Below are 21,665 nucleotides of genomic sequence, written 5' to 3'. Positions count from 1 at the left end.
AGACCAATATCCTTCATGAACATAAGTTTTGGGGTTTTTTTATCCTCAACAAAATATTAGCAAAATGAATCCAACAATATATAAAGAGGTTAATACGTCACGATAAGTGGAGTTTATCCCAGGGATGTAAGGGTGGTTCAACCTCTGAGTGTCAATCAGTATAATTCACCAAATTAACACATTTATGAAGAAAAATCACATTTTATGCAGAAAATGCAAGGGACAAAATTCCAACATTTCATTCATGAAAAATACTCTTTGCAAATGAGAAATAACAGCAATTTCTTTCACCTGGTCCCAGAGCTAACGTCATACTTAATGGTGTAGGACTGAATGCTTTCCCCCCAAGATTGGGAACAAGGTAGTTCTATCCATTCTAACCACTTCTGTTTAGCATTGTCCTGGAAGCCCTGGCCAGTTCAATGAAACAGGAGGAAAGGGGGGCAAATACATTGGAAGGGAAACTGTTATTCACAGACATTACTGTCTATGTAGAAACTCCCATAGAATCTACAAAAATTCCTAAGACTGATAAGTGGGTTTAGCAAGGGCACAGGCTATGGGGTAAATTATACTACCAACTGTATTTTTGCATACTAGCAATAACCCCATATGCTGAAAAATAGAGGAGACTGATGGAAGACGTCAGTGAAGGCCTAAATAAATGGAGAGTTATACCATGCTCACGGATTGGAAGACTTCACATTCTTATGACGTCAGTTCTCCCCAAATCCATCTACAGATTTAACGTAATCCTCATCAAGGGACGCTGGGTGGCTCAGTCGGTTAAGCAGACGCCTTTAGCTCAGGTCATGATCCCAGGGTCCTGGGATCGAGTCCCACATCGGCTCCTTGCTCAGCGGGGAGCCTGCTTCTCCCTCTGACCCTCCTTGTGTGTGCTCTCTCTCTGACAAAATCTTAAAAAAAACCATAATCCTCGTCAAAATTCCAGCTGGGTTTTTTTGTAGGTGGTGACAAGCTGATACTAAAATTTATAGGAAAAGTTAAAATAAATTGAACAGCCAAGGTAATTTTGAGAAAGAAGAACAAAGAGGACTCCCACTACCTGATTTGAACATTTACCGTCAGCAGCACTAGTGGAGGGTGGTGGTGGTGAGAGTTCAGACACAGATCAGTGGGCCAGTGTAGACAGTTCAGAGACAGACCCATGCAAATATGGTCAATTGATTTTCCACGGAAGTGTGGAGGTACTTCAGTGGAGAGAGGATAACCTAACAGGTGGTACGGGGGGGTAATTTGACATCCATGCACACACACAAAATTCGTCCCATACTTCACACCTTAAACAAAATCTCAGTTGAACCATAGACCTAGATATGAAACCACCGCACGGTCTTGACAAGATGAAGGGCGGTGGGCCTCGGGTGCAGGGTCGTCCTGGGGCAGGGCTGCCTGAGAGAGGGCACCAGCGAGCCCCTGGGACATGCAGCTGCCAGCTCTATATGGAGGTTTGTCGGGAGGGGGTGTGCAGCAGGACCCACGTGTCCAGTTGTGCCTCAGCCAGGAGGGAGCCTGGAATCCCGCGGGCGAGTGGGGATGGTGTGGTAGCCCGGGGAGCGCGTGGGAGTCCGGGGGAGGGCGTGGGCGAGCGGGGACGTCGTGGGAGCCTGGGGGACGGTGTGGACGACCAGAGATTGTGGGCGAGCGGGGGCCGCGTGGGAGCCCGGAGACGGCGTGGGAACCCGGGACCGCGTGGGTGACCAGAGGTGTCGGCGCAGGCCGGCTGGGCCCCGGGTAACGATGCCCCGACCGCCACGCAGCCCACGCCGCGCCCGCTCCTTCTCCTCCCTGAGGCTCCGCCCACGTCCCCGCCCCGCGCTGGCCGAGGCCACGCCCTCTCCGGCTGGCCCAATCGACGGCCCGCTGCCCCTGGCGGGGTGGGCGGGCTCTACTCTCCGCGGCTCCTCCCACGCCGGAACGTCCCGAAGGACAGCCAGGCGCCCAATGAGCTCTCCGGGCGGCCGGAGCGGGCAAGCGGACGGCCGATCCGGAGGCGGCGCGGCAGGAAAGGCGGGCCCCCGTGACGGACGGGGGAGGAGGTGCCCGGCTGGTTGCTGGTTGCTAGCTGCCGCCGCTCGCCCTGCGGCCCGGCCGCTTCATTGTCACCTGGGCCTCGAAGCCGGCGCCAGGGCCGCGGCGCGAGGTTGCCCGCCCAAAGCCTGAGCCCCGGGCGTCCCACCTGGGAGGGCCTCGCACATCCCCCCGCCGGCCGGCCCCGCAGGCTCCGCGCCCCAGGCCCGGCTCGCGCAGGTGAGGGGGTCCCCGCGCAGGTGAGGGGGGCTCGCGCGGATGCGGGTGTGCGGGGCCCGCGCAGGTGAAGGCTTTCCCCCCTCTCTCCTCCCCGTGCAGGGGCGGGCGGGGGGCCTGCGCGAGGGAGTGGAGTCCAGTCGGCCGTCTCGGGTCCCACCACCTTGAGCCAAGTCCTTTGGGGGACTGGGAGCTGCTCGGTGGAGAAGCGGCCGGGGGTCCTGCATCAGCCCATGTGGAGGAGTCTGGGCAGAGGCTCGGGTGCTGGGACAGACATCTTTGTGTGCAAGGCGAGGTCTGGCCTGGAGGTTTCCAGGGAGAGGCTGTGTTTACCATCCCAGAGCCCCGCGCGCTGATGGTGCCCGAGCGGCTCAGCCGGCCAGCCTGGGTCCGGCCAGCCTGGGTCCGGCTGGGTGTGGCCAGTGACCTGGGGAGAGGAGGGGGTTAAAATCAATCGCACAATCGGAAATACATGAGTGAAGGGCAGGGACAGTTCTGTGCTCCACTCTAGAGAACAGAGGCGCTGGCCGCTGGCCAGGGGGCCCCCACTATGTGCTTGTGGAGGAGGCTGCAGCCCTGAACCTGGGGTGGTGATGGCGTGTGCCTGCTGGCCCACCAGAGTCCTCCGTGGCAGGGAGGGCTGTGCTCTTTCCTCCATGGTCATTCCTGGTGCTACCGGTTCATGCACTCATCCACTCCTATTGCTTGAGTGCCTGCCACGTGCCAGGGACCGGGGCTACGTGGTCCCTGTGCTCGTGGTGCTGATGTTCTTAGGAGGAGTGAGACAACGCAGACCGACCTGTGTGGCCAGGTGAAGGAAAACAGAGCGGGAGGAGGGAGCAAAGTGATGGGGACTGGTGGCTCTGTGAGTGAAGGGGGAGCCCGGGGACGTCCCAGGGGAAGAGGCCCCAGGCAGAGGGGCTGCAGGTGCATGGGCTTGCGATGGAAACAGGCTGGCCCAGTTTGAGGAGCAGCAGGATGGATGGTTTGGCTAAAGCAGAGCGAGGGGCAACGGGGGGCAGTGAAGAGGTCACAGAGAGAGCAGGGTCAGATCTGAGGGGTGTTGGGTGTTTAGACTTTATTCTCTGTGCCGAGGGGCCCTCGGAAGGTTTTGGGCAGGGATGCAGTGTGATCTGAGACCTGGTGGAGAAAGATCAGCTCCGGCTGCCGCGTGGGGAGGGGCTGCAGGAGGGACTGTGCTTGTCCAGGTTCTAGGAGAGGCTGTGGAGGGAAGGGGTGCATGGGGAGAGGGCACCGGCAGCAGGTGTGGTGGGGAAGGGAAGATGTCAGCATGAGATCTAGGTCCTTGGCCTGAGCCAGTTACAAATGGTCTGGGTTACATGACCCCTGGGGAGGGGGCAGCTAGAGGCAGACGTCAGGGTTCTCCTTTGGTCTTTTTGGGGCTGAGGCGCCAGATGCACAGCTGGTCCTGAGTCAGGAATTAGGGAACAGAAGGGGGCAGGAACCGTCAGCCTCTGTTTGAATCCTGGAGGCCAGATGTGGGCCCCCAGGTGAGAGGCTGGGTGGAGGGGAGGCCAGGGCTGAGCTTGGGGACCCTCTGACTTGAGGGGTTGGGAAGAGGGGGTAGCCAGGGAGACAGAAGGGTGGCTGGTGCTGGGGGGGGCTAGAAGTGAGGAGCAGATGCCAGTCGGGGTGCTCCAGGGGGCTCTGGGGAAGCGCAGGGGTTCCATGGCCAGACTGCGGACCAGAGTTGGGGACCCTGGGTCGGGCAGCGTGACTCAGACCATGTCCCAGTTCGAGCGTCTGCCATGGAGCCTCCTGCAGGCCAGCCTCACAGCCGCCTTGTCCGAGCCTCGGGACAACCCCAGGAATAGGCACTTTGTGACAGCTGTCTTACAGATGAAGGAAGGGCGCTCAGAGGGGTGGAAAGCCTCTCCCGGGGGGCGGGTTCAGTGCTGCCCCCGGCCACCCTCGGGCAGGGTCCCTCTGGAGAGCGGTCGCTTCGGCCCCGGGTCCTGCTCTGACAAAGGGACCCCCTCCCACCCAGCGAGGAGGCGGCTGGTTGGCAGCAGGCTCCCTGACCTGGCGGGAGGTGGTGTGTGAGGGGGCCTGGCTCCTCAGAGGGCGTCCCACCGCATTTCTTGCCTGCTCAGGGCCTGCTCAGCCTCCATGAAGGGCTCCCGGGCCACCAGCGGTCCCTCCGGCGCCCCCGAGGGCAGCTCAGAAGGGGTGGACCTAAGCCTGACCGGCCTCCCTCCACCCGTGACCTGGCGCCCCAACAGTGCCTCCGCCGCCAAGCCCATCGCCCACTCCTTCTCCGTGGTCACGGGCAGTGAGCCGAGGAGGAAGGCGCTGGTGAGTGCTGGGGCCGGGGGGTGTGTGGGTTTACCTGCGCTGCCCCCACCTCCTGAAGAGTCTCCCCACCCTTCCACAGGCATCCCCCATGTCTGTTGTCCTGCGGCCTGCGGCCGCCCCAAGCTCAGGAGGGACTCCCGCTCGTAGACCAGAGACCTAACTCACAAAGAGGTCAAGGCCAGGGTCGGTCAAGGGTCGGCCCGGCCCGAGGCAGAGCCTAAATCCTGCTGGCACTGACCTCTCGGTCCTTTTTGCTCCGCCAACACTGGATTTATTTGCTTCCTTGAGGAGCAGGGTGACCTTTGGGGGAGGAGATGAGCTCCCGGCGGCCTTGAAGAAAGCCTGGTGGGCAGGCCGGCAGCAGATACTTGGCCGGAATGGGGTGGCCACGCTCCTCAGGGTAGCGGATGACCATGAGGACCAGGCCCGGCAGCCGTTGCCAAAGCCCCCGGGCCAAGCCCCACACACTTCCTCCCGGACCCTCACCAGCCAGGGACGCTGGGTTCCCACGTTGTTCGAGGAAGACGAGGCTTCGAGAGGCCAAGGACCTGGGCCAGTTCAGCGGGCCCTGCCCAGGACCTCACGCTGCTGTTGTCCACGAGAACCAGGAGACCTCTCTCCTCTCCCTAAATCCGTTCTCCGAGGCCTGGCATGGCACGGCGTGAACCGGTGAGTGTCTGAAGCCTTCGCCATGGGGTTGCTTGTTTCTTCCTTTTACAGGAGGGGCCCGGAGGTTCCCGAACCATCAACAACCTTCGCAGATCTAACAGCACCACGCAGGTCCACCAGCCGCCAGCCAGCCAGGCCTGGACCGGCCCCCTCAGGTAGCCCCCAGCGCGCTCCTCTCCTGCCTCTGTCAGCCCCCCTTCCAGCCTCATTAGGTAGGGCCCAGGCTGGGCACCGGGTCTGATGTGACCTGCACTCAGGCCAGCCCTGTGTGTGTGTGGGGGGGCGGCGGGCAGGCGGGATGCATCTTACCCCGCTGTATCTGTGAGTAGAGATGTGGAGCCCCAGGCCAGCGTCCCCCTGCCTGCTTCTCTCCCTCTGTCCCTGCTGCGCCCTTCGCGTGGGTGTCGGGGTGGCTGTGGCTCGGGTGGGAGTCCCTTCTTCAGGCGTGGTTGTCAGATTATAGCTAAGCAATGATGCGCCAAGCCACGGGCTTGGGGACAGGATTCTGCTGTGCTGACCTGGCCCCTCCTGTCCCCTCGGAAGACCCGCCCGTCTGCGCTGCTGGAGCTGGCCTCCCCGGGCTGACTCTCCCTGCCTGTCATCCCCTCTCCCGACACAGGCCGGCCGGGCGCCCCCACTTCCTGACCCTCTTCGAGGGCAGCTCCGCTGGGAGAAAGAGGCTGGCTGGTCTGAGCAAGGCTCCCAGCGAGAAGGGAGCCACGTGGAACGTCCTGGTAAGGGCCAGCGGCTGAGTCTAAGTGTCCCTCCGAGAGGGATGCCTGGTTCCTGCCTTGTTCTGGCTGCACCCGCGGGCGGGGCCGGCGGTGGGGAGGGGGTCAGCGTTAGCTGGCTTTGATCACAGCGTGGCAGGTGGAGGGGGGGCACAGAAACTCCCAGCCCCCTGGGCCATCCCGTCTGTGGGGGAGGCTGTGGGGACACGCCAGGGGCTTGGGGTCAGTGGCCTGTGCAGCACGTCATGGTCTGAGGTGCCTGCCGTGCCACGGACAGGACGACCAGCCCAGGGCCTTCACCTTGCCACCCGACTCCCGGAGTCCTAGGACCGTCGACGCGCCGGTGGGCCCACGGAAGAGAGAGTGCACCGTTCCCCTGGCCCCCAACTTCACTGCCAACAACAGGTGGGCCCTGTTGTAGGTGCTCCGTGTGGCCCCAGCCACCTGAAGCCCCTGGAGGAGGGCGCCGTTTGTCTTGTTCGTGGCAGGACCTGTGTGCTCTGGAATGAATGAATGGATGAGGAAATGAGTGGCTGGCTTCTCCACCCAAGGGCCCAGGGAAGGAGGCTGCAGGGTGGCATCTTGCACACTAGGCAGGGGCTCTTCTGGCCTGGGGGGGAGCTCAGACGGGGCACACCCCCACCCGCCCTCTCCTCTGCGGGGCAGCTTGCCTCCAGACGGCCCGAGACGCCCGGCTTCGCTCCCGAAGAGCTCGGGCCTGGTGAGGGTCGCTTGGGGCCACGGGCCACTGTATAAGGCTCATCCGCCACATCTCAGAGGGGCAGAGCCTGTTTCCTGGGCCATCCCTGCTTGCTGCGTGCCAACAGTGGGTCCGCGTGCGGGCCCTGGTGGTCCCTGGTCAACCGTGCTGCCCACAGCAGGACAGAACCAGGCACGTGCGGAGCGATGGCCAACGTGGCGGGGTCTGCAGAGGGCCGGGCAGGCTGCGGCCTCGGCCGATGGGGCTGCTGGCCAGGAGTCGTCGGGATGGGCGGGTGGCCTGGAGAAGCCGTGGAGGAAAGTGGGCTCGGCATGGCTGCCCTGGGCTGTCAGGGGAGCTGGTCCCCCTCGCCGTGGGCAGAGGGACAAGGAGATACATTTGCTTCAGCGCGAGAAAGAACTTCCCAACACGACAGCCTTTTATCAAAGGAACGGTCTTTGAGAGAGGTTCTCCGGGACTGTTCCCCAGAATCGGCGCAGCAAGAATTCTTGCTTTTTTTTTTTTTTTTTTTTTTAAAAGATTTTATTTATTTATTTGACAGAGAGAGACACAGCGAGAGAGCGAACACAAGCAGGGGGAGTGGGAGAGGGAGAAGCAGGCTCCACGCAGAGCGGGGAGCCCGATGCGGGACTCGATCCCAGGACCCTGGGATCATGACCTGAGCCAAAGGCAGTCACTTAACCGACTGAGCCACCCAGGCGCCCGAATTCTTGCTTTTGACATGAGAATTTAAGTGAAAATTTAATTGTAATTTCTATCAGTGACGCATGCACACAGCTAAAACGTGGAGCTGGACCACAAACTTAAGATGAAAATTAGCAGACCCAGTGCCCTTCCCTCCCCACCCCGAGTCCTGCTCCCCGGGGGCATCTGCTGTCGGGCTGTTTCTGGTGTTTTCTAGGAGGCGTATATCGAAGCTACACCAGTGTTGCTCATCACTGACTGTCTTCCGCGTGGAGGGCAGGGTTTGCTCTCCTGTGGCCCGCGCTGCACGCGAGCACATCTTCCCTCCGCCCGCTGCCCTGGGAGGGCTGCCCCGGCGGATGCGCCTCAGTCTCTGTGGTTGTGTTTCCACTCGGGGACCGGCACCAGCTCTGCCTGGCCCGAATTCTGATTTCACGTGGTTTTTTCGTTTTGTTTTTTTGCTGTGGGCCTTGGGGCAGGTTACTTAACCTCCCTGGGCCACAGGGCCCTCATTTACACTGAGGGGTCCTGCTTGTGTTTGCAGTCAGGAGGGCGCCCTGGGGAAGACGTGTGCCTCTCTTAGAGCAGTGCCACGCCCCAGGGGGCTGTCGACATTTGGGACAGGCTGCTGTCTTTCCAGAGTTAAATTTTCCCACCTGGTTGTCTGTGTCCCGGCCACGTGTCCCACACTCGAGAGCAGGGGCCCTCCCTGTCCACCTTGCTCTGGAGAAAGCCCTCGGAGCCTGGCTTCTCCCCGCGCCCCGGGTCAGACTGGCCGCCATCCCTGCGGGCCGCACGCTCATGCCCACAGGCTGCCCCCGGCTGCCCCTGCCTCCGTGGGGGCCCTCCGTCCCCCCGTCGTCCGTGAGCACGCCCTCCTGCAGGCTCCTGGCGAGGATGCTAGGTTGTCATGTGCCTGACGATGCCGTCACCCTCGAGCTGACTCGGAGTTTGGTCAGCAGAGCCGCCAAAGCCGTCGCTCGGGCTCCAAGGACAGCCTCCGGGGAGTCCTCTGCCGTGCCGATCCTGGTCCTTTTCTGGGTCCTGTGTTCTCTCTAGAAGCACTTTGTGTCGCCCCCTCACTTCCCCGTGTGGAATCTCGAGGTGCCGGCCCTCCGCCCTGGGTCCTCCCCACTCGCCTGCTGGCCTCGGGGGCCCCCGTCCCAGACACGTGCTGCTCGGTCCCGGCAGGTGTCGTCCTGTGTTTTCCGTGGCGGTTTTCTTCCCTTTCTTTGCTCTGCTGCCCCGTGAGCGCGTCGCTGGCCCGGCGGGCCTCCTGGATGGACTCTACAGTCTGCCTTCAGCTCTGGGACCCGGGGGCCCTGCGTCCCCCCGTGCTGCAGGCCTGCTCTTGCCTCCGTCCCCACGTGGCCAAGCGGCGTGGTCCTCGGTCCCATAAGCTCCTTCTGTTCCCGAGGGCGGCGGTTCTCAATCGCCCTCTGATGACACCAGGCGGCCGGGCCTCCTGCACCCGCTCAGGAGGCGGGCTGTGCGCTCGCCCCAACTCCGCGCATGTCTCAAGTCAGCCATGCTGGGAATATTGAAATTGGCAAACATGACAAATTAAGAGCTTTTCCCCCAGAGAACAAGCTGTTAAACATGTGTTGGCACAGCCTGGTTGCCAGGATGGATTCTCGGAGACTCCTTGTCCTGTTTGTCAGCCCTTCGCACGTGTGTCTGTCCTCAGATGTCTGGCAGAGCACTTGCGAGGGAGGCCCTCCGAGTTGGCTGGCGGCTCACGCCGGGGCGACCGGGCAGGGGCCAGGCTGCCGTCCCGGGGGCCGCACCTGTCAGCGTCCGGGGCTCTTCTCTGGGCTGCTCGTCTCTCCCGGGAGGGAGTCTTGGTCTCCCGGCTGCGCGCCCCGCCGGGGGTGGGGGGTGGGGACGTCCTGCTGGGCACACACCGGGAGAGCCAGCCTCCTGTCTGGAGCCGAGGGATGGGCTTGGTGCCGGGGTGCCGACCATGAGGAAGGGGTCGCAGTGTTGCTTTAGAAGAGCTGGGCATCTCCACTCCCTGCGCCCTGTGGGGTCCTGGGGGGCACAGCAGCTGCCCCCGCGCCCCGGGCATCTCCTCCCTGCCTCACCGTGTCACTTACCACTGGCCCTTCTGTTTCTCATCCTGTAAAACGCTGTGGTCATGTGTTTGCGGCTCTCTCCTCCACGTTCCTTTTGTCCACGTGTGTTCCTTCCAGTGGGTTTGAGGGGGGCAGAGAGGCCTGTGTGCCTCCTGTCCCGTCTCGTCGGCACAGAAAGGCCCATGCTCCGTGGACTGGTGGTCTGTGACCCGCGGGCGTGTCCACTGTCAGGGGCCTGGGTTTTCACGGCCCACCTCGGGCTCTGCTCGGGGGAACGCCACGGCCGGGGCTGTCCCGGGTCCCGAGAAGCCCCCAGTGTCGGTGTGGTGGCCATGGAGGGGCCCCCAGGGGCCCTTGGATGATGCCGTGGTGAGCACACCCCGGGGCTCCGCCGCCTCCGGAGGCTGACGCCTCTCCGGTCTCTTCCGGCAGGAGCAACAAGGGCGCGGTGGGCAACTGCGTAACTAGCATGCTGCACAACTACTATGCCCCCCCGGACAAGGCGCCGCCCCCCAAGAGCTCCAACCACACGGCTCCCTCTCTCAAGTAAGGCCTGGCTCGGTCTGGGGCGGGTGTGGGAGCTGGTGCACAGTGAACAGCCCGCACTGGGGCGGGCTGGCCCACGAGGGGCACCAGGGAGGCCACATTCAGGCCGGGCCTGCGCGGGCAGTCAGGTGGGCCTGGGGCTCAGCCCCGGCGTGCGGTGCTGCCGAGGAGGCCGCAGCCACCCCTGGAGTCTCAGCCCGCTGGTTGAGTCTGGTGCAGGCCCGCGCGTGTAGCCCACGCCCCCTGCACACTGGGAGGCAGGGAGTGCCCCTGGGATGTCTCGGGTCACTCTCTGGCTCTGGGATCCCACGACTCTTGAGACCTTTTGCTGTTTTGAATGGAAAGAGCCCACTGGCCCTGGGTGCCGTGAAATGGGCCCTGTGGGGGGATCGGCTGACATTCGGGACGGGGGAGCAGGCGGCGCTCGCTGCTCACGTCCTGCAGGTGCCTCCTTCCAGCCCAAGGCCCCTGGGATGAAGCCGCGGCTGCCCCCTCTGCTCGCAGGCCGAGCCGATTGCCGGGGCTGTGAGGGGGCCTGGCGGCGGCCGCGAGCCTTTCCTGCCCTTTCCTGTTAGCAACATCCTCAAGGCGGCCGCCGGTGGGGGGGAGAGCAGCAGCTCCGCGAAACCGCACAAGAACTTGGCCGGCAGCAGCCACGCGGCCCAGAACAGCGCTGGGGGCGCCCCAGGCCCGCTCAGACGGAAGGAGGTGACAGAGGAGGAGGCCGAGAGGTGACCAGGGGCCGGGGGCCAGGAGGGGGCCTGAAGCTCCCGTGGTAGGAATGTCCACTTGAATAATTGTTTTCAAACACGGACGCGGACAAGCGCCCACGTCGTCCAGGCCTGTTTGTACTAAATGTGAAGAAGGGGCAAGTCCGCGGAGGTGCAGCCCCAGCCGCCTGCGGCTGCGGACAACAGGGGGAGGCGGGTGTCTTCTCCGGGTGATGGAAGTGTTCCAAACCTGGGTCACACTGGCGGTCATACACGCGGGTCAGTTTATGCAAAATCACGGAACAGTATACTTAAGATGGATAAATTTTATAGCGTCAGTTAGAGCTCACTAAAGCTCTTAATTAAAAAAGCATTAAGTGGAAGAGAGATATAGAAACTAAAGAAAACACCAACAGTCTTACGGCGCCTTCTGCGGTGGCCGCCGGGCCATGGCGGCGTTGCTCCTGGTCAGGAACTGCAGGTGATACGGTCCCTGCTGCTGTCCCCCCGGAGCCTGGGGAGCAGGCCTGGAGGAGGGGCGGGTGGGGCCGGGAGCCTGCAGCTCCGTGCACCCCCCAGGCCCTGCGTCAGCTGCAAGGGCCCCTCTCTGCCCCGTCCCCGGGCCGGCGACCCTCCGTGTCCTGGATGCTCCGTTGGGGACTTTAAATGGTCCGGAGAGCCCAGGGGAAGACTTTGCCCAGTTTACTCAGCTGTTCTGACTCGAACTGACAGGCAGTAAGATGCACGCATGTGATACGGCATGAGCTTGGGCAGCCACCAAGACACGGAACGCCTGTCACCCCCAGAACCCTCCCACCCGCAGGCCTTGTATCTGGCTTCCCCAGGCCTGACCCTGGCCACGCCCAGCTGTCCCCTTAGGGCTTTGCCTCTTCTAGAATGCTCTGGCTGGAGCGCTAGGCCTGGGGCCCGTCTCTGGTGTGTGGCTCTCTGCCCGTGAATAGCTTCCACTGTCGGGACTGCAGCGTTCACCCACAGCCCAGCCGCGGGCCTCGGGGTCATTTCTGGCGACTGATGAGCGTCTGCAGATGGGCATTTTTGTTTCTGCGGGAACGTGCGGCTGTTGGCTTCTCTGCCCGCCTGGGCCTTCGGGGGGACGCGGAGGAGAGAGGCCGTCGCTCAGCTGCCTCGGGCGCACGGGGCCCAGCCTCCGTCCTGAGCACTGCTGCCCCCCGCAGGTTTATCCACCAGGTGAACCAGGCCGCTGTCACCATCCAGCGATGGTACCGCCAGCAGGTGCGGCGGCGCCGAGCCCGAGCTGCCTGCCGAGAGCACCTGCTAGCATCCAAGCAAGAGGTCAATGTCGTGTGAAAGCCGTGCCCTGAGGAAGCGGGCCTGAGTCCCAGGGGTCCCAGCCACATACACTGGGGTTTCTGCAACCTGGGATTGCCCCATGGGTCTGTACCCCGTCTGGGGGCCCTGCTCCCTCCTGCCCTGAGTCAGGGCCTGGATGTCAGGACATGCCTGCCAGTGGCACCCTGGGCCGAGCAGTCCGAGCGGGTTTCTGGCTGCAGGTCCCTGCTCCAAGAGGCAGGGCTGTCTCCCCATCCGGAGGAGCCCCTGGCTGCCTGGAGGGAGGCTTGTCTTCTCTGGGGCAGAGAAACCGCAGGTCGGGGGGCCGTGGGGTCCTGTGGAAGCCCAGGTCTGGATCGGGCGACCCCATCCTCCCAGTAAGACCAGCCTTGGCTTCGGCTTCCACAGGAGCAGCGGCAGCAGCTGGGAGAGGGGCTCCTGGGCCTGCACCAGCAGAAGGAGGCGGCCAGGAGGAAGGTCCGGGAGGAGAAGGCGCGCCAGGCCAGGCGAGCGGCCATTCAGGTGCCCGGGGTGGCCTGAGCAGCGTGGGGAGCCCAGTGCCAAGGCAGCAAATGACACTTGCTGGGTCCACCCCCTGTGCCCTGGGGGACCCCTGCCTGTTGCCTTCCCTGACCCCTCCCTTCCCCAAGCCCCTGGACATTGGGCCCCGGGGCAGCTGGGCATAGGGGGGACGAGGGGCCTGGCTGTGTCCAGGCGAGGCTGCTCAGAGGTGCTCCTCACGGCAGGAGCTGCAGCAGAAGCGAGCCCAGAAGTCAGGTGACCGTGAGCCTGGGCTGCTGAAGGAGGCCCGGGAGCCGGAGAAGCCCCGGCCTGCCCGGGAGCCGGCCCCCAGACCGGGGGGCACCACTCACGCCCCGCAGACCCACAAGGCCAACAACGCCGGTGAGCGCCCAGAGCCAGGAGGCCGACCTGCACGTGCCCCAGCTCTGCGCCCTCGAGGGCATCGCCCCGCCCCCAGCCCAGCGCGGACACCCCTGCCCCCTCCCTCTGGAGGGCTGTAGCCTCTGCTGATGTCCCCCAGCTCCCTGTGTCCCTGCTGCACTGTGCAGCAGACCCTTAGGCCCTGCCTTTCTGCTCCTGCGCCTCTTCTTCTGGAGCTGGATGGGGGGGACCAAGAGTTCTGGGGTCACACCTGTTCCCCTGACCCTTCACCCCAGGTCAGGGCTCCCGATCGTTCTCTGTGTTCCACGCGAAGTCTGCCGTGGCACCTGCTGTCACGTGCTCCGCCTCCCCTGTGTGGCCTCTTCTCAAGGGCTCCCCAGACTTGCTGCCCCCAGCTGGGGGGACGCCGGCGGGGGGCCAATGCTGTGCTGTGTTGCGCAGGGGCCGGCTTCCGAACCGCGGGCCCAGAGGACCCCTGCCAGTCTGCCTCCAACTCATCCCCAGAGCCCCGGAAGTTTCCAGACGACAAGCCTCAGGTGTCCATATGGCTCCTCCTGTCTGCCCTCCCCGGCCTCAGCTTCGGGGGGCGTCCGTGCCTGGGTGGCCCAAGCCTGACCCCCGTGGCCGTGGGGTCACTGGTGCCAGGAGAGCCTGCCCAGAATGGGTCTTGTTGGTCCAGTGCAGGATGGGGTCTCATGGGTTGCTCTGGAATCCCATTGGGTGTTCGCAGATGCTCTGGGGTGGGGGCCCCGTGTGCATGCCTACAGAAGGGAGCAGGAAGCTCAGAGGTTAGGGGCGAGGAGGCCAGGCCCAGGGGCATCCCACCCAGTCGTCCTTCTTGTTTCCCTGGAGGTGGGTCGGGATGAGCCTGGTCCACGTGGCTACATGGCATGAGCCTGTGTGGAGGAGGCCTCCCCTCTCGCGGCCCCCCATCTCCCCCAGCCTCCCCCCACGGCTCTCTGGTGGTCCCCAGTGGCCTCGTGGTTCTCTCTCCTACGTGTCCACTGCAGGATGCCAGCTCCCGGGATGTGGCCAGTGAGGATCTGGAGGTGGTGGGCCCCGCGAGGGCCAGGGCTGAGTCCAGGGCAACCCTGGATGAGCTGCTGGACACACTCAAGCTGCTGGAGGAGGAACCCGAGCCGCTGCCCTGCCCCAGGGCCTACCACAAGGACAAATACTCCTGGAGCGACGAGGTGACTGGGCTGCGTCCGCACAGGTCACCGGGGCTCCTGCCTGCTTCAGTCGGGACCCTAATGAGGGCCAGATGGGGCTTGTTAGGACGCCCAGAGTAACCCTGGGGTGGGGAGTGGGTGCCGCCTCTCTGCCCCTGGTGCCCTCGGCAGTGCCCCGCAAGCCTCTGGGCAGCCTGAGAGGCCCTTCCTTCCAGACCAGGTCCGGCTGCCTTCCGCTGCTGTCCCCGCGCTCGCTCCTTCCCATCCTCCCCTGCCCCGGGGTCCCTGAGTGGCTCCTGGAGGCCCAGCCCGGCGTCCTCGGCCGCCCCAACGGCCCCTGCTGCTGTGCCCCCTCCCCTGTAGGAGGACGATGCCAGCTCGCTGACCGCTGACAACCTGGAGAAATTTGGGAAGCTCAGCACGTGCACCGGTCTCCCCGAAGATGGGACTCTGCTGTCCGAGGCCAAGCTGCAGAGTATCATGAGCTTTCTGCACGAGATGGAGGTGGAGAAGTTGGGGCAGGACCGGCCGGCCTCAGCGCCCCAGGTGTGGAGGGGCCCCAGGGAGGGACAGCAGGTCCTCACCAGGTGACCGGGGCCTGCCTGACGCACACTGCCTTCCCAGGAGCTGGTGCCTCAGGAGGGGCGCCTGGAGCCCACGTCCATGGGGAGCGCATCTGTGATGCGGCTGAAGCTGGAGGTGGAGGAGAAGAAGCAGGCCGTGGGGCTGCTGCAGAGAGCTCTGGTAACGTCCCCGCCAACCCAGCCTGGCAGATCCTCACGCGCAGGCGGGGGGCCGTGACCACGCGGGCCCTGCTCACCAGCCTGGGTGTGTCCTGCCGGCGCTGCTCCCTGGGAGGGCCTCCGCCTGCCCTGTCTCCTCCTCCCGGCACCCCCTGCCCAGCTGCTCCTCCTGGCGCCCCTTTCAGGTGCAGCAGCGGGACCTGACCGTGCGGCGGGTCAAGGAGACTGAGAAGGAGCTGGGCCGGCAGCTGCGCCAGCAGAGGGACCACTACGAGGCCACCATCCAGCGGCACCTGTCCTTCATCGACCAGGTACCTCCGGCCGGGCCGTGGGGCACCAGGCGAGAGGGGTCAGGGCCAGCTGGGCCCGTGGGGTCGTCGGGTTCCAGACGGGCTTGGGTCTCACGGAGACTTCCAGGCCCACGGGCCTTCCTCGCTGGGCCTCCTCCCTTCTGTGGAAATGGGCAGCACCCACCCTGTGGGAACTGTTTGATGGGCTGGTCTGAGACATCGCTGGGTGCTCCCCCCGCCGCCGTGATCTGCCCGCACCCCGCGGCCGCGGCCCCCGCCCCGGGCCCCCCCGCAGGCTCTCGGCACTTGGTGGTTGCACAGCAGCTCTAGCCCCAGCCCTTGATTGCAGCTGATTGAGGACAAGAAGGCCCTGGCTGACAGGTGTGAGGCTGCCCTGGCAGAGCTGAAGCTGGGGAACGAGAGGTGCAAGGATAGGGAGGCCCAGGTGCAGGAGCAGCACGAGCTGGTGAGCCCCTCGGCCGCGCTGCCCGGCTCTCCCCCGCTGTCCCTGCAGCTGGCCTCCAGCCCCACCGTGCGCTCAGCCCCCGTGGGAGGGGGTCCGTGCCTGCCCGCCCCAGAAAAGGGCAGCCTCGGAGCATGAGAGTCGTGGGGCTCATGAACGAGACCCCGGGAGCCGCCATGCAGCCTCAGAGCCAGGGAGAGTTTCGGGCCTGCGCCCCGCACCCAGGGCGCCAGCCAGTGGGCCAGGCCGGGGACGGGGGGGCCGCCCCAGCACCAGTCTCGGTCCCCTCCTGCCACTGGAGTTCCCTCTGACGCGCTGAGTGCCAGACCCTGGGGCGGGGGCCGAGGAGCTCGCAGGACCCCTCGCGTGTCACATACGAGGAGGGAGGGCTCAGGGGAGCCACCGCCTGCCCACCCGCGGTGCTGGCCGTGTGCGAGCCTGAGCTGCTGCAGCTCTGGGCCCCTGGGCGGAGGGACCGCACATGTTTCTCCTGGCTCTGTCGGCCGATGACCGGACCCCTGCCTCATCCAGCTTTACTGGCAGCTGCCGTCCACAGGCTGCGCCCCCCTCGGCTGCACCGCCCACGGTGCGGGCGGTGATGGTCCCCAGGCCCAGAGCTGACCCTGCAGGGCCGTGACACTGGCATTGTTTTTATTTTAAAGATTTATTTATTAGGGAGAGAGAGAGCGTGTACAAGCAGGAGGGGCAGAGGCGAGGGAGAATCTCAAGCAGACTCCGTGCTGAGTGGGGATCCCCACGCGGGGCTTGATCCCACGACCCTGAGATGATGACCCGAGTCAAAACCAAGAGTCAGACGCTTCACTGACTGAGCTGCCCAGGCACCCGCACCAACGTTTTTAAAGTCCCCCCAGCCACTGCAGGGGACAGCCAGGGCTGGGGACTCGGGGTCACCCCAGTGGGGCCTCTGCAGGCCGATTCCTCCCCCCCCACCTTAGGCCTCCAGACTGGACCCTGCCTCCATGTCTGGGGAGGGCAGAATAGGATCACTGGCGCGTGCAGGGCAGGGGGTGGCCCAGGGCGGGGGTCTGTGCGTCTCCCCCCTTCCTCACAGCTGCTCTGTGGACTTCCTGTTTCCTTGCTGGCAGGAGATTAAGAAACTCAAAGAACTAATGAGCGCCACCGAGAAAGTCCGCAGGGAGAAGTGGATCAATGAGAAAACCCGAAAAATCAAGGAGATTACAGTCCGAGGTGGGGACCGGCCACCCCCCAGAACTGGTCAGAGGCCGACAGGCCACACGGCCCAGAGGCAGCCACAGGGGGTCTTTGAGAAAGGATGGTGGTTTGAGTTACAGCCACGGTGGACCCAGGACAAAGGGCGGGTCCAGGAGGATGGGCTTGCCTTCCCTCTGCCCTGTGAACTCCTCCACCTTCCAGGGGAGCGTGCCAGGCGGGAGCATGGGGGGGCCCGGGGTTCCCTGCCGCCTGGGACTGTGGCTGCTGACGCCCAGCCCGCGCCCAGCCCTCCTGCCCCCGGACACCCTCTTCCCCAGTGATCCCTCTTCCGGGGGGTCCTGCACCTGGGGGAGCCCCGTGGGGCGGAGGGATGGTGAGCCTGGGGGCTCAGCTGTGCTTTGAGCTGGAGCCTCTGGGGTGGCCGGGGTGGGGGATCCCCTGGCTGGGCTGCAGCCCTGGTGTCACAGTGGGGGAGAACGGGGAGTCCCCTGCAGCACCGGGGCAGGGGTCAGCATAGCAGGCAGAGGTCAGGGGTCCCCGGCCGCCCAGGAACTGAGGGGCAGGCCCCTGAGGTGCGGTGCCCTCCCTCCAGGCCTGGAGCCTGAGATCCAGAAGCTGATCGCCAAGCACAAGCAGGAGGTGAAGAAGCTCAAGAGCTTGCATGAGGCAGAGCTGCTGCGGGCAGACTCACGGGCGGCCCAGCGATTTGGGCGCCAGGTGGAGGAGCTTCGGGAGCACCTGCAGCGGGAGAAGGAAGCGCTGGGCCAGCAGGAGCGGGAGCGCGCCCAGCAGCGGTGCGTGTCCCCGCCCGCCCGGGGACAGGAGGGGGCTGAGGCCCGAGCAGAGCTGGGATGCGCCGGACCCCGCGGGAGGGCGGTGGGGGGGCGGATGGCGGACGCTCGGAGGCTGGTGCCAGGGCAGGAGACCCAGGGGGCAGGACGAGCCCCGTGAGGGCCGCAGGTGGCACCGGGCGGTGCGGGCACAGGCGGGTGGCCGTGGCGGGAGCCCCCAGCCCCGCGCCGAGCCTCCCAGCCTCCGGTCCCACAGCTTTGAGCAGCACGTGGAGCAGGAGCAGCGGGCCCTTCAGCAGCAGCGGCGGCGGCTCTACGGCGAGGTGGCCGAGGAGAAGGAGCGGCTGGGCCAGCAGGCGGCCAGGTGCCCCCGGGAGGGGGTCCCGCCCGCGCCCCGCGCCACCCCGCGCCCCGCGCCGCCCCCCCCGCATGCTGAGCTCTCGCCGGCCCACAGGCAGCGGGCGGAGCTGGAGGAACTGCGGCAGCAGCTGGAGGAGAGCAGCGCGGCCGAGGGCCGGGCTCTCAGGGCCGAGTTCGAGAAGGGGAGAGAGGAGCAGGAGTGCCGGCACCAGGTCTGCAGGGAGCGCCCGTTCTGGGGGTGCCGGGTTGGCGGCCATGAGGGGCGCTGGGCCAAGCCTGGGCTCATGCGACGGGCTCCCCAGCCAACTGGGCCTGGCACGCGCCCCGGGGGCTCAGGGCCTGCTCTCACGGTGCCGCCCGCCCCCCAGATGGAGATGAAGACCCTGAAGGACCAGCTGGAGGCCGAACGACAGATGTGGGAGGCCAGCTGTGCCAAGAAGGAGGTGGGGAGCGGGAAGCAGTCTCCTGCCTGGCACCCCCGGCGTCAGAACAGCCACGTGTGGGTTCCCCTTTCGTGGCCTCCCCGTGGGCACAGTTCTGGCTGCTCAGGGACTGGTTGTCGTGCTCTTGTGTGCACGCTATGCAAGTGGGCTACTTCAGCCCTTCTCAGAGGGGGGCTCCCGGAGAGACCGGGGGCCCGGGGCGGATCCCTCTGATGGCGAAGGCGGCATTCCTCACCCTCCCTTTGCCCAGGTGGCTGCGCTCCTCATCTTCCGGTGCCTTCCGCAGGAAGCACCAGCCTGCACTGCCAGGCACTCCTGGAACGAGGCCGTGGTGGACAGGCGCACAGGGCCGCACGAGGCCATGCCGCTTGGCCTGGTGGCAGAGCCTCAGCAGTGGTCGAGCGGCCTCCCCGTCTGCCCCGTAACCGTGCACGGGGGTCACTGTGTTTGTGGGATATGTTTGCAGATGCAGGGCAGCTGGTTCCAAGAGTGTGGTGTGAAGCCTGATGGGAGTTTCCAAATTGCCTTCTGAGAGCCTGCCCCATTTGGGCCCTCACCCCCCGTCCGCAGGCTTGGAGGTGTCCAGCTCTGCCCTCAAACCCAGGACAGCAGCCCCGGGCAGCGCTGCTGGTGCTCACGCTGCGTCCCACCCTGGGTCTGACCAAAGGGCTGATAGGGGCAGGGCAGGGCCAGGTCCCGCCAGCCGGGTGTCCTGTGGCCGACCCTGCACCAGCCCCACCGAGCCCCGTGCACCCCCAGGAAGCATGGCTACTGAACCGGGAACGGGAGCTGAGGGAGGAGATCCGGAGAGACCGGGATAAGGAGATCGAGCTGGTTATCCACCGGCTGGAGGCCGACATGACGCGCGCCAGGGAGGAGAGCGAGAGGGCCGCGGAGAGCCGGTGAGGTCTTCTCCCACCGGTGCCCGGCACGGCCCCGAGTCCCCGGAGCGCCCTGACCCTGCCCTGTCCGCCAGTGTCCAGCGCATCCGGGACAAGTACGACACGGAGCTCTCGGAGCTGGAGCAGTCTGAGCGGAAGCTGCAGGAGCGGTGCACCGAACTGAAGGGGCGCCTTGGGGAGGCAGAGGGGGAGAGCGAGCGTCTGCAGGGCCTGGTGCGGCAGAAGGAAAAGGAGCTGGCCCACTTGACGGCGGTGAGCAGGGTGGGAAGGGGCGGGCGGCGGCCCCATTGCACCCCCGCCGCCCGCTCACTCCCACCCCGTGCCGGCCCAGGTGAACGAGCAGCTGGTCAGCGAGAGGGGCAGCCTGGCGGAGGTGCTCCGCCAGGAGTTTGCGGACCGGCTGGCAGCCTCCGAGGAGGAGACCCGGCAGCTCAGGGCCGAGCTGGCTGAGCTGCGGGCCCGCCAGCGGCTGGAGCTGGAGCAGCTCACGCGGGAGAAGCAGGCCGAGCTGCAGGAGGTGCACGGGAGGTGGGCTGGGGGCCGGACCTGGGGTCCTCGGGGAGCATGGGGGGACGGGGTGGGACCCCACAGCTCCAACGGCAGGACGCTGGCTCTGAGAAAGGGAAGGGGGCTGCAGGGCTGCGTCTCCTCGCAGCTGATGCAGAGCTGGGCCGTAAGCCGCCGCGGTGGGCTCCGTGTGGCCGGGGCCCGGCTGGCTGAGCACCAGGCGTCCCAAGCAGGACCCGGCTGGGTGAGCACTAGGAGCGCCAGGGCTCGTCTCCCTGGCCTGGGTGAAGCAGCCCTTGTGCTGGAGGAGTCGGAGCCCCGGGGGCTCAGCGGTGGGCAGCTCCCCCAGCCCCGCAGGACCCCTTAGTCCTTCCGGAGAGGTGGACAATGGGGGGGGGTGCTTCCTCATCTCAGCAGGGAGCCTTCCCAGCGTGTGTCGGGATCCCCACTCTGGGCTCTGACTCACCGAGGCTGGTTCTGTGGGCAGTGGCCCCAGGGCCGGCCATGGGGGTCCCAGCTCGTCACCAACCCCCCTGGACGACCCAGTGCCCATGGTCAGCAGCGCTGGGATGGGGTGGGCAGCATAGCTGCCCCACCGGCTCTTCCAGGATGGAGGCCCGGCCCGGCCCCCCCGCTGCACTCAGCCGCATGCCGGCCGCGGGGTCTGGCTAGGGCGTTGCCCCGCGGCCCACCACACACTCCCCCGCAGGGTGAAGTTGGCCCTGGCGAAGAAGGAGGAGGCCGTGCGCAGCCTCCGGAAACAGCATGAGGTGGGTCCCCGAGGCCGGGTGTGCCCGAGGGTGGGCGGGGGGTAACGACCGGGCCTGACTGCAGGTGGACCGCACGTTGCAGGCCGCGGTGAAGCGGGCCGACCACCTGGAAGAGCTGTTGGAGCAGCGCAGGTGGCCGTTCCCGAGCGCCAAGTGACCGCCCACCGCCCACAGCGCAGACGGGCCCACAACAGCTAGGCCGGGGGTCCCTGGTGTGAGGTGGACCCCAGCCCGGCCCCGGCCCCACCGCCCCCTTCCATCCCTGTGCCCTGGGCTCCGTCATCCTGACGCTAGAATGCCATGGCTGCATTTGAACAGTAAAGAGGTGTTTTTAGTACTTTGTGTGCCCCTGCCTCGTCTCTTTCTCCTGGGCCGGGGGCCGGGGTGGCGGGGGCTGGAGGCCAGGTGCGGGGTGTCCCCAGCCCAGCTCTGCTCTCATCCTGACCCCCTGTGCCCCCTGCCTGCTGTGGGCCCTGGGTTGGTCCCAGTCCCCAGCAGAGAGAATGCTCCCTGGCTGGCTGGCTGCACCCCCAGAAGGAGCTTAGGGGCTCTTCCCCTGTGCTCTCCAGCTGCCCCGGCCCCCACAATGGCCAGGGACAACGTAGCCCTTCCCCCACTTGAGGACCCCCCCCCCCCCCCCGGACTTGCGACAGGCAGGAGCCCCCAAGGAGTGGGCACTGGACAGGCCCTGCCCATGAGGAGGGGGGAGGCCCACCCGAGAGTCAGGAGGGGGAGTGCGAGGGGAGGGCTGCGGGGGCTCCTTCTCGGGGACGCACCTCCCTTTCCTCTGTTGTGGCTGCTGGGGGAGCCCGAGCTGGTGAGGAAGGCCCTCCAGCCCGTGCAGGGCGTCTCCCTGCGTCTCCCTGGGGGGAGGCCGTGCCCCACGGCCCCAGAGGGCTGAGGCAGCTTGCCGGGCGCTCACCTGTGGGGCCCGCCTTCCCGTCACTGCCGTCCCCTGCCCTGGGGTGTGTCCAGCTTTGGTTTCCTTACCTGCACGAGAGCGTCTTTTCCCTCTTTGGTGCCCGAGCTGGCCGCGGCAGGGAGACACACCGGGTCCCTCTGGCCTGACCCATCCCCGGGTGCATGGGCCCCGGTC

General features: G+C 65.6%; 1 protein-coding gene across 1 annotated transcript; it reads left to right on the top strand.

Moving 5' to 3' along the window:
* Positions 1-2,237: 2,237 nt before the first annotated feature.
* CEP131 (centrosomal protein 131) lies at positions 2,238-20,906 on the top strand. The gene is made up of 26 exons (XM_044921500.1): positions 2,238-2,271; positions 4,383-4,590; positions 5,305-5,408; positions 5,873-5,987; positions 6,262-6,389; positions 9,897-10,010; positions 10,586-10,741; positions 11,917-12,034; positions 12,440-12,553; positions 12,778-12,934; positions 13,376-13,470; positions 13,945-14,127; positions 14,470-14,682; positions 14,761-14,850; positions 15,035-15,160; positions 15,489-15,605; positions 16,709-16,811; positions 17,389-17,590; positions 17,844-17,951; positions 18,042-18,159; positions 18,316-18,390; positions 19,150-19,292; positions 19,367-19,544; positions 19,624-19,820; positions 20,509-20,569; positions 20,652-20,906. The coding sequence occupies exons 2-26, from the start codon at positions 4,399-4,401 to the stop codon at positions 20,724-20,726; spliced, it is 3,282 nt and encodes a 1,093-aa protein (XP_044777435.1). The 5' UTR covers positions 2,238-2,271; positions 4,383-4,398; the 3' UTR covers positions 20,727-20,906.
* Positions 20,907-21,665: the final 759 nt, after the last annotated feature.

Source organism: Neomonachus schauinslandi, chromosome 15 (assembly GCF_002201575.2).
Source record: "Neomonachus schauinslandi chromosome 15, ASM220157v2, whole genome shotgun sequence".
In the NCBI taxonomy this organism is placed as follows: domain Eukaryota; kingdom Metazoa; phylum Chordata; class Mammalia; order Carnivora; family Phocidae; genus Neomonachus; species Neomonachus schauinslandi.
The sequence above is the reverse complement of the archived record's forward strand: the minus strand, read 5'-3'. Positions and strand labels throughout refer to the sequence as shown.

Excerpts from the sequence above, each read along its gene's own strand:
- CEP131 (XM_044921500.1), top strand. The coding sequence starts at position 4,399 with ATGAAGGGCTCCCGGGCCACCAGCGGTCCCTCCGGCGCCCCCGAGGGC. Across the intron at positions 17,952-18,041 it reads CTGGGCCAGCAGGCGGCCAG|GCAGCGGGCGGAGCTGGAGG; the intron begins GTGCCCCCGGGA and ends GCCGGCCCACAG. Across the intron at positions 20,570-20,651 it reads GCCTCCGGAAACAGCATGAG|GCCGCGGTGAAGCGGGCCGA; the intron begins GTGGGTCCCCGA and ends CGCACGTTGCAG.